This window comes from Rhamphochromis longiceps, linkage group LG20 (assembly GCF_057381845.1).
Source record: "Rhamphochromis longiceps isolate RC_006_pf linkage group LG20, R_longiceps_female_GT1.1, whole genome shotgun sequence".
NCBI classification, from domain to species: Eukaryota; Metazoa; Chordata; class Actinopteri; order Cichliformes; family Cichlidae; genus Rhamphochromis; species Rhamphochromis longiceps.
In genome coordinates this window covers 10,299,672-10,314,868 of record NC_140576.1, presented here as the reverse complement: position 1 = coordinate 10,314,868, position 15,197 = coordinate 10,299,672, and the positions used below count along the sequence as shown (strand labels likewise).

At 39.4% G+C, this 15,197-nt stretch overlaps 1 protein-coding gene across 1 annotated transcript in view; it reads right to left on the bottom strand.

Annotated features, from left to right (window-relative positions):
- Nucleotides 1–2,789: 2,789 nt before the first annotated feature.
- gnb1a (guanine nucleotide binding protein (G protein), beta polypeptide 1a) overlaps nucleotides 2,790–15,197 on the bottom strand; it is a 32,774-nt gene continuing 20,366 nt past the window's right edge. The window contains exons 2-11 of the mRNA XM_085392790.1: nucleotides 13,960–14,066; nucleotides 13,300–13,338; nucleotides 13,033–13,139; nucleotides 10,140–10,203; nucleotides 9,254–9,416; nucleotides 8,080–8,146; nucleotides 7,531–7,732; nucleotides 6,867–7,083; nucleotides 5,147–5,262; nucleotides 2,790–4,996 (exon numbers count right to left, since the gene is read on the bottom strand). Coding sequence (XP_085248916.1) covers nucleotides 5,156–5,262; nucleotides 6,867–7,083; nucleotides 7,531–7,732; nucleotides 8,080–8,146; nucleotides 9,254–9,416; nucleotides 10,140–10,203; nucleotides 13,033–13,139; nucleotides 13,300–13,338; nucleotides 13,960–14,016 — 1,023 coding nt within the window. The 5' untranslated portion in view covers nucleotides 14,017–14,066 and the 3' untranslated portion in view covers nucleotides 2,790–4,996; nucleotides 5,147–5,155. The remainder of the gene's footprint in view (nucleotides 4,997–5,146; nucleotides 5,263–6,866; nucleotides 7,084–7,530; nucleotides 7,733–8,079; nucleotides 8,147–9,253; nucleotides 9,417–10,139; nucleotides 10,204–13,032; nucleotides 13,140–13,299; nucleotides 13,339–13,959; nucleotides 14,067–15,197) is intronic.

Below are 15,197 nucleotides of genomic sequence, written 5' to 3'. Positions count from 1 at the left end.
ATAACCTTTATTCCGCTTTATTCTGTTTCTTTCCATTAAACAGTACTGTGCGGGAAAAAACATCCCTCATTTCTTTTATATTTTCCTTACAAGGGACTAGACTCTCCTTGTCATTTTTGAAAATGGTCTTTAGCAATGGTTCTGGTCTTTCATGGTTTTTCTTTGGGCATTGCTTTTTTACTCATTTTCCAGTCCGAGTACCTCACCATTTTGACAGATGCTGATTTTTTGTTTTGTTTTTTAGCCATTTAACATTCATATAGTCATTCAGCAATAAAAAAAGCTACCTTACTTGAGGGATGTACCAGGTGATTCTCAATTAGCTATTATATGAAAAGTTAACATGCAGCATGGTGTGCATGGTGTCTTTAAAAGAACATAGGAAAGTGGACAAGTGGGAGAGAAATGATAATCCTTCAGCAAATGAACAGTGTCTAAAAGTTGTGTCTTTAACAAATAGAAAAATCCAATCTGGCAAAGGAGAAATGGTCTCGGTGGAAGGGTGGCTGTTAAGAATCCATTATTAAGGAAGTGAAACTGGGAGAAAAGACTTGATACAGAACAGAACAAAAGCCAGCCAACATCCAAACCAAAGCTTTGAATGTGCGTCAAGAATCCCATAGAATTCAGCCTATTCCTGAAGATTACTTAAAGAAATTACAAAAACGTATAATATTGACTTTCAAGCTCATTAGAATTGTACAAACTCCGGTTTTGCCTTATTTCCGTGTATGTTTGAAACATGTTTCAAAAATCGCTGCACCCATTTCCCATTTTCTTAGAAAAATATGAAGAAATGAGGTGTGGCTCAAGACTTTTGCACAAAAACAAAAAATAAAGAATACTGTGGCAATTGTTACACACTTCAGTGTGCTTCAGTCAATCAGTACAACTTTACAGAGGTGGGAAATAACGGAGTACAAATACTAGAATTCACATTACTTTACCTAACTTTATGTTACTTAGGTTTAACATGTTTGAGGGAAGTTTTTATTTCCATCAAACATCATTGAGCCTAAATGGAGGGAACAATAACACAGAAAAGACAATGTTGTTGGTGTAGCCATCACCGGAGCTTATCACATATGCAGAGATAAAATACAAAAAACAACAACATATTATTTATGCATCATTCACAGCACTATACTTACCAGTGGCTAAAGTGGAGCCTGTGTTGTACTTCAGGATCTAGTTCGCACTACAGAGACACATGCTGCAGCAGGTCATTTCAAATGCAACATTTCTAACAGCTGGACAGATATCAGCACACACACAAGCCGTTTGTATGCAGTTTGACTCACGGTGTGTTGCCAGCTAAAGGTTCAGCTGCTGCATTTCCCAGGGAGCGAAAAGAAAGAAGCAAAGAAACCTCAGAGATGGAGAAAGATAAGAAAGACAGGATGGGAGGCAGAAGAAACGTTAGATTTAAAGGTAAGAACTGCTCAGTGACACCAGATTTAAAGATCATCATTTTAATCACATATTGGGTCCGTATATGATGGTAAGTTATGGTGTATAGCCTACTGTGTGTTATTCGAAGACTGAGCAGCTTAGTGCATATAAAGAGGTTGGCTCGCTGTACTGTGGTGAATTTAAAGTAAAGCACTGCTTTGGACTTAACACCACAGTGACTGTAGTGTTCATGGTCAGAGATTACATCAAGGGTACATCAAGTGTAGCAGAGATGAATTTAGATGTAAGCGATTAAGCTTCGATTCATTTACTGAATCTTTATACCAACTGTGTGCTGTGTAGTAAAAAGACAGTATAAACAGTATACCATGGAAATCAGCCAAGACAGCTTGTGAAACATTTGCTTTAATTCAGCTGTGTAAATCCACAAAGAGCAGTAAACCTCAGCAGCAACACACTTCAGCTGATCACAGCCTGTACACAAAGAAAATGCTGGAGATTACAACAGAAATTATTGTGGGGTGTGATTTTTTTCCCCACCCTGAGCCACTACTTCCGATTTTAGATCCCCCCCTCCTCCCATGACTCTAGTAACAGGAAATACAGCGAATTTGAAAAAACAAAGCTCTTAAAAAAAAAGTGATTTTACCCAAGAGGCTGAATCAGTACATTTTGATGTAGTGGTTTTTTTATCTTTATTTTTGCCACTTGTTTATCAAGTTCTACATGTCATCAGAAAGACCAGACTTGGTAATTTCTTTGGAGTTGTTACAGATGTGCTGACCATCTAGAAGGAAAGCTACTTGCTCATGGTCATGCATTCTCTGCCACATCCACACAAAATAATCTGTATTTGTATTTCAGATGTCTGCCCAGTAGAGGGCAGTAAACATCAAGGATTATTACCAAAGCATGTACATCATTAGAAAGGACTCTGATCATCCATCGGTGAAGCAGGGATCAGCAAGTGTGAGAATATACCGAGTAAGCAATATGCAAACTGCTAACACTGAGGGAAATGCTCTTTAGCAAGGCACGCCAGTTAAGATCGGCGTGTATAATTACGCTGATGTTTTCAGCAAGCGTGGACACGTATGCTGCTGTTACTCAAGCTGGGAAGTCAGTCTGCAATTTCATTTTTAGTCTTCACACTCAGAGTGGCACTACAAGAAGGTGCCTTTACACTCATTGTAAGTGCTGATGAACAAAAAGAGTTAAGTGAGTGCGTTAATGACTGTACAGAAGAGGCAGGCTGATTCAACAGTGGATAAGAAATTGTTTATTGACTTGAACATAATTACAAGGAAACCAAACAGTCTGCAACATTCTAGCTTCAGTGGGAAATGCTCTAAGTGAATCACACTCAACACAGTAGGTCATCTCAAACTGCTTTTTATTACATCTTAAATAACAGTACATTTTAATATAGTTTCTATCTTGCATCCAGCTTTCGGTTGTACACTGACTGACTTTAAAATTAAATACAAAAGGTGAAAAGGGAACAGTGGGGGTGCAGAGCTCTACAGTTATTTGATAGAGAAAGAGAGAAAAAGGAAAGGGAATTTAATTAATTTGTAATATTTTTTTTATTTTGTTTTATTTTTTGCCAACTCCAGGCCTAACGCACAATTACAGCACATTTTTTTTGTACAGAATGTCGCAGAGAAAAAAACAGAATGGAAAAAATGTCACTACTGCTAAAGAAAGAGCGTTTGTTTACAAGAAGGGAACAACAGAAACTTCTGCCATTCAGATGCTGCAAGATTTTTTTTTCCCGTTTTTTTTTTTATTAAAGGACAGAAAAAACCTGTTATAAAATGTTTTCCTTTGTAAATGGAATTTCGTTTGCTACAGAAGGAATGAATATTTTATTTTGTTCCATTGGAGATTGTGTATGTTTACGTGAATGAATGTACGTATGCATGTGTGTACAATTTAAACACTTACATTACTTTAATTTTTGTGGAATCCCTCCCAAGTATGGACCAAGTAACCGTTAATGTCGCAGGGTTTGCTTCTCGAGTGCATAGCTTTGACATTTTAGTTGAATCGTGTATGCACGGAGTAGCCAAAAACAAAGAGGGAAAAAAAAAAAAAGGAAAAAAGGAAAAAGAAAAATATAAATACCATCGTATTGATATATTCAACAGGTTATTTTCTCAAAGAAAAACATCAAAAGGACTTAATTTCATATGCACCTTTTAAGCAATTCTACAGCATGCGATTCTAAGAGATAACCCACCCATGGCAGACAACCAAAAAAAATTTTTTTTTCGTTTTTAACTTAAAAAGTTTCAATATCATTATTTTCAAACATTGATTTATACAACATGTCATTCACAGAGTAGTAACTGCATTTCCAAGCACGGAATGGGCACCTCTGTTAAAAGAGAAAACGTCCGGATTGCAACCGGGCTAAAGTGGAGGTACTCTCTACCTGACCAAATCACATCACCGGTCCCAACCACGGGCAACAGAAACCAGGGGAAAAACAAAGGATAAGGAGGGGAGGGCATGAACAGAAAACAAACCAAAACAAAACGAGGGGCAGGGTGGATTATGATCTGATGGGTTAATCTTTATTCTACATTGTTGCCAGACAAAAAGGTGTAAGAATGGTTAAAATGTTTGGGTTTCTTTTTTTGTTGTTGTTGTTGTTTTCCGTTTTAAAAACGAGCATTCGTCATCATAAACAGCATGTGCTTGGTTAATTAACTTTTTTTCCTTTAGACAGTATATATGCAAAGTTTAATTTTTGTGCAAACAGATTTGTGGACTACACTGGGGTGTGGTGTGGGACAAACAAACAAACAAACAAACAAAAAAAAAACCCAAACAAAAGACAGTAAAAGTATTACGGGGCTAAATATACAGAAGGGCCAGAAGTGGCTTTGAGGACTCCCTGTTGAAGCTGAATTCTCTCGCTTTGTTCTCCGGTGGGATAAAGCTGGATTTAAAATGACGCGATCTGGAGATTCTTTTATTTTTCCCAACTTAAAAACATTCTCTAAAAATGTGTAAAGACTAGGAAATAAAAGCTTTGATCCTCATTTTAAACATTAACTGACAGTTCACTGATCTACCTCTTCAACTAAACAGAAAAACAAAACAAAGAAACAAAAATAAACATGGTCAAAAAGCTATCAAAAGTTAGATCACTGCCATGTAATAACCTTCACTCAGACCTGTGCATAATGAGGACGCAGGACACATTTCGCTTGGTGATGGTGGTGGTGGCAGCGGTGGTAGGGTTTTTGTATTTTCAGTTATAACAATACCAGACCATGGTCGTAGGAGGAATGCACAATTTTCCCCTCAGTTCCACTCTGAAAGCACTAAATTCCCCAAGCTTTTTTTTTTCCTTTCTTTTTTTGTAGCTTAATGAGTGACAGACAATTGTGCTCTTTTAAATGAGAAGGAGACAGAGAGAGAGAGAGAGAGAATTTTTGCCCTTGATAGTTTTTTGGAGGGGGTGTTTGGAGTCAGTATCATGGTGTGTTTTCGAAAAGATTGGATATGCAATAAAATTGAACATCGTGATGTTGGAATGGTCTTCCACTCAACTTTGGAGTCCGGATGCCATCTGGAAAAAACAAACATTTTATCGTTATTATTCTGCAAAGTTACTGACTGTGCACAAAACTAAAATCATGTAAGCCGGTGCCTGCAGTTTCAATCTAAACCCCCAGATGGCAGTAAAGATGAACTCTGAGGCGCTGGTGCTAACACCTACCTTCAGACTCTAGTTCCAGATCTTGAGGAAGCTGTCCCAGGACCCTGTTGCCACTGCCATGCCATCGTCAGTCACACCCAAGCAGCTCACCCGGTTATCATGACCGGCCAGGACACCTGCCAAGACAGCAGAGGATGAGACAAGGCACCAAACCTGCTCTGTCTGACGGGTACTGCAGGCTAACATAGACTCGAGAATAAAGATGCAGGTTTGGAAACTGATTACATGATGAAAAGGTGAAAGAGGGCAAGATGAAACTTGTTTTAAACCATAAAGTGCAGAGTAGGCTATAAACCAGTTAGTAAAGGCTGATGCTGACCCAATATACTGATAATCAATACTCCATACACCAGTGGATCGATATATTTAAAAAAAGAAAAATTGTCTGCTAAGATGTTGGCTCACTCAATAGATCCCACTATGCAGTCAATAGATCAAGTATGCAGTCAATAGATCAAGTATTCATGCCTCCATGGGGGCTCTTCACTACTCGAACAGGGGATGATTCTCCTCTCTCAGCTGCTTACTATTGGCCTTGGGCTACAGTTTGGCTTCAGATCTTTAATGGGGAAATATTACTCCACAAAGTATTCACATAAAGCCAAACATGCTTAACCAAGACTGCAGATACACATCGATACAGACATATGATACACTAATAACAAACATGTTACACGTTGCACATTTGGCTACAAAATATTTATTCCCACTCTGCTTAAACTCGTCAGGTTTCACAGGGACAATGTGCAAGTGCAATTAGACCAGATTAGCATCTACCTTCACAAGTAAAGCATTGCGCAGGAGTAGTGCATTTATGCTGGTTTGCACCAATAGTGTTAGGTTTAATAGTCAAAGTCATTTCTAATAGGCATTTTAATACACTCTCTTCCTAGTTTCCCCAGAACGGCCTTATGATAGTGTCTCCCTTTATAGCAGCTCCTCAACAGTGTCTGCAGGCTATAAGGTTATTTGGTAGCTTCCATCATTCCCTGACAACTACCACACAGTGAACGCTTCACCGCCATGTTGACAGAACTAAAACCCTCAGAATAGATGCAGCTGTATAAGCTGTAAGACAAATGCTACTTTTAATGCAACACAAAAGAACAAACATACTCCTATCAGTGTTTTCACTAACAGTTGCAGTAACTTCAACAAACTACAAAAATTTATGACGCCAAGACAAATCTTCTGTTTGCCACACAGCCTGATCTAGTGATAACAACAACTTAAAACTATTTAAATCACTTTATTGCTACACACGGTGAATATGTCAATACAATGGTGATTACTGACTCTTCAACAAGAACTAACTGTAAAAGACCAACTGACAAGTTTGTGCAGGTACTGGCCACACCAGCAAAGTTGCAAAAGTGCTGTTAGCATGCCGGCTACTTTCATAGAATAATGCTCGACATCAGAAAATTTTAATTGCAAATATTTCTGAAACTGAAGCAATGCCACAACAGGTACCTCCATATTGTGAATGAGGAGTCCTGACCTTACCCTTTTAAGTGCTGCCACTCTAATGCAGCACATGTGGAAATATTGACTTCATGGCATATTGGCAACTCGGCATCAGCAGTGAATCAAATCATCAGCAATAATAATTTTAGGTTTTGTTTTTTCCTTAAAGGCTTCATAATGTGAATATTTCAAATTATAGTGAAGTATAATCACATTCACACAGCTCCAGTCTTTTGCTCTGTATGGTGCCTACCTGCACGGTCGGCCTTCAAAGTGTCCCAGACGTTGCAGTTGAAATCGTCATAGCCAGCCAGCAGTAGGCGGCCACTCTTAGAGAATGCGACAGAGGTGATGCCGCAGATGATATTATCATGTGAGTAAACCATCAGCTCCTGGTCAGCACGCAGGTCAAACAGCCGGCAGGTAGCATCATCTGAGCCCGTGGCAAATGCGTTGCCATTAGGGAAGAACTGTAACAAAGGGCAGGGGAATCTAAAGTATTCTTACTTTTGTGCGATTTTTCAGAGTGAAGCTAATTATTTACACTTAAGGGCAGATATCACATACCAAATCTGTTTTTAGTCCGTCTAGTCATCACTTTTAGAGCAAAGCATACTGAATACTACTTGCAGTACTACTATGTACTATGAAATCAAGATCGTTCATTTAAAACAAAGTCTCAACAGTTAGCGTTAATTGTTTTTTCAAATTGCTCTGTCTCAGCCTTTTTAGAAAGAGCTTTAAAGTTAAACGTAGCAAAAAGGTCAACACAAACAGAGCCAAGTCATCCAGTCATTTTAATCGACTTGCTCAAGAACCCCAGACTTGCTGACAGATCTGACTGTAATCTGCTGAGTGGCTTTAAGACTTGACACCCTGACATGACTAGTATATAAGGTTTCTGTTTGTATCCTTACGCAGATGGCATTGATGTCCGACTCGTGGCCAGTGAAGGTCTGTCGGCACATTCCTTCTCTGATATCCCAGAGCTTGGCCGAGGCATCACAGGCTCCAGACACAAACAGCCTGGTGTCGGGCGCCAGCGAGAGACTCATGACATCGCCGGTGTGACCAGCAAAAGTAGTTGTCTGCTGGCCAGTCTCAATGTCCCACAGAGCACTGCAAGAAAACGCAAAGATGATTTACTGTCATTTACTCTGCAGAGTGACTGTTGACCTATGAGCAGAATCTAGCCCAGAAAGATGTATTAATTAGCCACCTTGTATTTAAACAGTAGCTCTCTAGCAGAAAGCACTACACGAGTGTATGAAATTAGGAACACTTGTATTTCCATAAATATTGTAGACAACCTAAAGAACTTACAGGCCAATGTGATGGCCCTGAAACCAGTAAAATATTGAAGCTCTTGACAGGTTGAAATTCTGACCCAACTGTTTAAAAGAAAAAAGAAAAAAAAAAGTGTACTTGATTGAACTGATTGCAGTGGGTGCAATATCCCAACTCACCAGGTGGTGTCTCCAGAGCTGGTGACAATCTGGTTGTCATCCAGGAAGCGACAGCAAGACAGGTAACCTGAGAGGAGTGAAAGAAACTGAATCAAAAACTATAATATGATATATTATTTTGCAGAGCTATAAGACAAGTTTCCTCCCCTTATACTATGCACAGAGAAAGAAATCTCATCCCAAATCATCATCCCACCCTCAGAGAATGTTATGTGAGCTGGATGTGGGGGAGATGAATTGACTAATTCACAACCAGATAAAAAAAGAAAAGAAAAAGCTGTAGGGCATCTCCTGGTTCATGACTTGCTTCCATAATTCTTCCTTTACTAGTTGGCAGAGTTTATAAACCCCTCCCAATAGCGAAGGAACTGGAACTAAAATGCTGACACACTTCCTGCATCATGTGACACTGATCAGATGAATGCTCCGCGCCCAAGAGCTCAACACTTTCATTAGCTTGAGCTGGTATATGACACAATGAAGACAGATGCACAATATGACTAGTATCTTTTGGATCTGAAAAAAATAACTGGGCTTCCACAATTATATAAGGGCTACCGTAGCAACATAATGGCTTATAACCGACTGGTTGTTTATAGAAGGACTTGTATGTATGTATAAATATATGCATACATACACACACTTGTATGGCTACATCCTATATGGCTGCAAAGTCTTGCTTTGACAAAAGACTTGCCAAATATTCAAAAGCATGTTACCATGACCACACACCGACAGAATCAGACTCACAAGATGAAACTACCAGTCTCACAACCATATTTAAGCCCAAGCAACAAAAAGTAAAAAAAAAGAAAAAAAAAAAGAAAAAAAAAGTGAGAAATATGAACTTCCATCTACTCAAACGGAGGGCCAAATTGAAACCTAAATGAGGAATGCAGTCTTAAAAATCAAGTGACTTGAGTCCTGCCATGACCTATACTGCCCTTGTCAGAGATTGCAGAACGCTGACAAATCAAAGCTACTTTGGGCTGCACTCTTTCACAAGGGGTTGCTGCAGCAGGTACGGCCACATGTTTCACTTGTCAGATTTTTACGCCAGATGCCCTTTCTGACATAACCCTTGAGGGATTTGTGTCTCTGAACGGGAGACTTTTCCCAACATCCTGGGACTGACGGGTAAATGGGTACAAGCTAATGGAAGCATCCTGCCTACCTGTGTGTCCGGCCAGCTCGCGGCTTACGCGCACATTTCCTTCACGGGTCTTCAGGTTGTAGATTGAGCAGATGTTGTCCAGGCCACCACAGGCAACATAGTTCCCAGAAGGGGCATAGGCGCACGTCATCACCCAGGAGGAGCGCAACGGGATGGCATGGACCTGAAGGAGAGGAGCAAGATTTAATATTAGATAGTATGCAGTGACAGATGGAAGAGAGGGAGAAGGGGCAGGCATGTGACAAAGTCTGTCTGCAGTATTAACTTAACATTTCAAGGGCACAGTATTCACTATAAATAGCCTTACTTGACACAAAACACTTGTGAATTGTATTACAATGAACTTAACCTTTTGCAAATGGAAGTCTGGGAGTTATCATTATTTCTATTCTGACTTGATCTTGGATGAAAGGGAAAAGACAACAGTTCATTTGGAAATTTGGTGAAGGATGACTGTACACATCTTATGTTTAGACTACCCCGACCTCATCAGATCTCCTGGCCCCACTTTATTGTGTTTTTCTGGGTTTTATATGTCCTGGTGACATCTAAAATCTTCTGCCCGTCTGTGTTTACAGCTCAAGATTAAAGGATGGTTAGCTCTGGGTCAACAGAAGTTTTGTTTTAGCTTTCTGGTTTTTGAACAAGCTAACCAACTACGTGACATTTTATGACATCATGTCATCATTTCACAGTGTTTTGGTGTTATCAGTTTTAAAATATTATTAGAATGTATTGCTCACTGATCAAACCACAAGGAAAAAAAAAAACCTCCCATACCAACGTAAGAGAGGATGTGTGTCTTTCTTTGTACATTTCACTGGTTAAACACCAGGAACTTAAAAAAGCACCCCAAATTACTGACCATTTAAATTGTTTCAGTTACCTTGTTTGTGGTGTAGCTGTCCCAAATAATGAGTTTGCCATCCTGGGAAGCACTGACCAAAAGCCTGGTGAAAAGAAAGAAGAGATTAATAAAGGGAAAGACTGTCATCAATTTGAACTAGCAGAGTGTGATGCATATGTGTATATATAGTACAGTTTTACCCAGAAAATGTTTATCCGTGACCTTCACAATACAAAAACACTGCTTAACACACAGTACGCGAGGATGTGGCTTGTCTTACTTGAACATTTTTATTCTATTTTAAGGGGTTTGAAGTGATAGAACGGAACATTTCAGATGGTATTTAGACAGTTTAGATTTACTTTTTGAAGGCGTTTCCAATTTATTGCATCCATATTTTTGTTGCGCTTTAGGAATTAGGGGTAACAATGAGCCATCATTTCAGAGCCAACACAATAGGAAAGATATCACTTAACCATGTTTAGTAGTGTTGCCAGTGCTGTCACTTTCCTGTGAGCAAACAGGACAAAAGATAGGAACCAATGCAGGTCACATGATTCAATTTACTGTGTAAATTATGTGGGTGGTGAGATTCGGGGGGGCTTGTTCAAGAACCATCATGGAAGCTAAGTGTTGCACTGTTGAGCAAGTGAATAGACATTTTCTAGACAGATAAAAATAGATCCATAAGCAACCAAACAAATGAAAAAGCTTGTGATACCCGTCTTAAATACATTTACATAATTTTACATGCAGAATGGATGGTGCTAATCCCAACTGGACTGATCTAGCAGCTGAATTACACCAATACTTTCAAGTATGTTTAGAAGAGCATCTTTAAAACAAACAAAAACCCCACTGAGATATATTCCAGTTTTTGCTTTCAAGAGAAAGCTCCTCAGTACCTCTGTGACTGCTCTGCTATCTGGGTGAACCCAACAGGAGTAACCACAGTGATGGTCCCAATGCACACAGGACCAGGAAAAAGAGTGAACACACCAATGACTGCTGGGAATATGGAAATCTTAACTACTGTGCTGGCAGGAATATGCTCACATACGCACACCAGCAGATAATAAGTCGGGGACCGAAAGGTTTGTGCTGGGAATTCTAGTCTAGGAAAAAAATAATTACCAGCTTCTTGGTCTTAAAAATGACCACATTTGATCTGGGAAAAAAATGTTAGCTTCAGATCAGGCTGTGACACTGAGTGTGTTAGCAGACTGCAACACAAGACTTTGCCCTAACTTGAAAGGAGCTCAGAGTTCTGAGGGTTGAGAAGAAGCCACCAATATTTTCAAAGGCAAAAACGTGGTTTTTAAAGAAAACACTGAAACTATTTAAAAGTTACCAATTGTGAAACTCGTAGTTCTTCGGGTCAGAGTACATGTCAACTGGCAGACAAGCGCATGCAGCAAAGTGCACGTGTTTGGCAATTTTTTAGTACTCTTTATGAACAACTTCGTTTTCATGGCTTCCCAGTCATGTACCCACACCTCATTCTCATAAGATACACTTTTGTGGTTGTCTGATATGATACAATAGGAGGTCTGAAAATGCAATGAGCAGCAATAAGAAAGAGCCTAATATAGATGGGTAATACAGATGTTTTACATAAAACAACAAAATGATCCAACATGTGTTTAGGTAATGTGATTGAGGATCGTCTTGTGGGACGAGTTAGTCACATTTGAGTACTCAGGATATTTCATAAAAAAAACGCAAATTGCTTTGTTGAAGTCAGTACAAACTTCTACTTTAAAGTTGTTTAACAAATTACTTTATTTTCAACATGAAACCAGTGCTTTGTGTTCTCACATGCACTGACAAAAAGAAAGAAAATATACGGGGATGAATTAGCTCTAAATTAATAACTGAGGTGTTATTCTAAGAACGTCTAATGCCTTAATATTTTGAAGAAAAAAAACACTTACATTTTTGAGATGCATTTAGGCTTTTGAAAAAAAATATTCATGCTATTTCTGGGATTTAGCATCATATTCCTTATATTAAACTTTGTCTTACAGACTGTTGGTGTTTTATAACAGATTCATAATATACTGAGGACTGCATGCTGAAAAATTACACATTATTGGCTGGTAAATGAAAGTAAGGGAAGGCTTTCTTTCTCAAAGTGTAGAAAATTCACCCTAGTCTGGCACGTGAAGAACCAACTCTAGCCTAGACTGCAGCTCAAAACATCTTTTTGATTGGGTAAAATCCCACAAACACCTCTTGAGGATAAAACATTGAGATTCAACAAATAGTAAGCTCTTACAGTGAAAACACTGTGTTAGATTTTTTTTTCTTACTTATACGACGACCAGCAGGGTGATGAGATGAATGAGCACTTTGCAGTGGTCTCTCTGTGGACTGACGCACGGCAGCGCCACAGTGATTAACTTGTTGATTGCTGAGGTGAGAGGTGTGTACAGCTCTGGGGAATACACTTTCTGAAGTGAGGACTATTGCTTCATCTGCCATGGCTATGAGGCTCAACACTTGTTTTTAACAAAGACTGACTCCATTTTGAGTATTTTCCCTACCCACATACCACACCCCCAGTGCACACAAACACAGGCACAGCACAGTAGAAGCACTCCAAGATACAGTGATGCACCTGAAATAACCATTCATGGTAATGAGTGTGTTAATATTGTGCATGTGCACCAGTACAGTACACCACTGTTAAAATTTTACAACCGTGAGTACATGGTAATATAACAGACTGCAAAAGACTTGCTTTGGGATTCAGAGTGGGGTGAGTTACTGTGGAATGCCACGGTTTGAAGAGGACCCTCAGGAGGAAGTAAGCAGCACAAAGACAGCCAAGCAAGCTTTTATATCCATTTCCTGCATTTAGGCAGTGGGGGTTGGGGCTGATGGGATAAAATATTTAGTTAATGGACAGAATGGAGTTGAATGAGATTACCTCGAGTCAGAGCCCCAGTGCATGGCATAGATTTTAGCCAGATGCCCCCTCAGTGTCCGTCTAGTGCGCATCTGAATTCGGCCAACAGGGTCAATGTTAGCTGTGATCTAAAAAAGGATCAAGATGAGAGAGAAAGTCACCTTGAGACCATCATGTATTAGTCAAAGTATTAAAACCTTCCAACCAAACATCAAGCCGATTGTCTTCATTTAAGTTTCAAAATAATAAATTATGTCAAGTCAACATCATAACAACTATAGCGCTTACCTGAGACAGGGTAGCATCTGCACACGCTTTCCTGGCATCCTGAAAAAAGCAGCAAGTAAAATTAGAACGTCATATTTTATGTGCAAATGGCATGCTTTCATGTTTGGGGGTTCCTTACTTTTAAAGCACTCTGTAAAAAAAATTAACTACACTATAAATGTCTGACATCTTAAATGCACTGGAATGACGACATCCATTTAATAATAGTAAATAATAAGAAACTATGGTGCAATACAAGTGAGATTAATGTAAATCAAGTTGGATTCCTGCTCAGTGGCATCCCACTGCAATGATGCTACTGAGGAACCTGAGCAAGCGTTGGCAGGCAGCTTTAACTTCTTGCCCACAGCAGTCATGTAAAATGTAGTAGAGGCTCAATGCAGAAATACTGTCATCCCACAGCTATTTTTGTTTGCTAGTGTTAGTGGTGCTTACGGTACATTGATTTTGATCATGTGACAATATGCATTACAGTACTGCTACAGGTGATAAAGCCTGTAAAAATGTATTGAAGCACTTTAATAGGACAAACCAAGAAGTACATAACCCCTATTATCACTACTAGTGTAAAACCTGGAGGTCACTGACAAATGTTATTTGGATTTATAAATCTACTTAAAGAAAACAAATGCAGGTTACTTCGGGGACTGAAGGACTTACTCTGATCTGGTTCTTGAGCTGCTCAGCCTCCTGGCGTAACTGATCCAGTTCACTCATTTTCCTCAGCTAATGGTGCGCTTCGCTCCGCCGCCTAGACTCTTGCTGATCTGAAGGAGACAAGCAACGAGATGCTCAACATACATTTCGCATGCTGCTTTTAAAAAAAACAAAAACAAAAAAAACAAAAACAGTATTAACGCAGTCAGTTGTAATACAGTACATGTGAATTAAACATATGGTGCTGACAAATTACTTTGGCTAGTACACAAAATTTACATGTGATTCTGGCCAAAATGGAATTACGTTTTGTCTTCTCTAATGTATTTATGGACATGTTATCATTTTGTTAGTTACAGAAAAGCCGGGGATCACACAGTATCTTTTAAATCCAATCTGTGAGGCCCAGACAAAGTCTCAGGGAATCGCTTTCTAGACAGCTCAAGACTTGTCCTCGCCAGCTTGAAACTGTTACCTAGCAACAAGCACTAGGCAGCTACTTTAGGCTTAAGATAACAATTTTGAGGATGATGCTGAATTTGTTCTCTCTCCCCTCCCAAACGACAGCAAACCCTTGGGCAAACATCTGGCCACAATGAGCAGCTGATAACCATTTCTTCAGAATCAAGGCAAAAATACATTAAAACAAACAAAACAAACAAAAAAAAAAAAAAACACTAGGCCATGCAGGCCAAACACATACCCCCTACTGACTGACAAAACGGAGCAAGGATCAAAAGTCCAGATATCAAGAAAGGAACAAGACAGACCAAGAAAGCAGCAGTTTCACTGCACTACTGAAACCCCAAGGTGCTGAGATGATGGGCTGGGACTGACAAAGCTGTCAACGTTCTGGCCTCGGGACTCTAAACTCTCCTCCAATGTCATCCCTGTAATCCTGGGACACAGTTGATTCAGCTCCTCAGCCAAATCCGGTTAAGACAAAACCTGCTGATGATCCTAAAAGCAGTGGCTATCTTGCTGACCCCAATCCTCTGGTTAACACAGACACTTTCACTATCCACAGAAAGATGACAAATTCGACTTCAAAGAAAAATACTATAACAACAATGAACCCTAGCTCAGAAATTCTACACTGACAGAAGATTAACTGAAGTGATACAATCATTGCTACTTTCAGCACCAATAAAAATTTAGGTGCCAACACAAATCAGCAGACCAATTCACCTGCTTAGTGGGGAGGAAAACAAACCAAAAAAAGACCCCATTTCATTGAAATG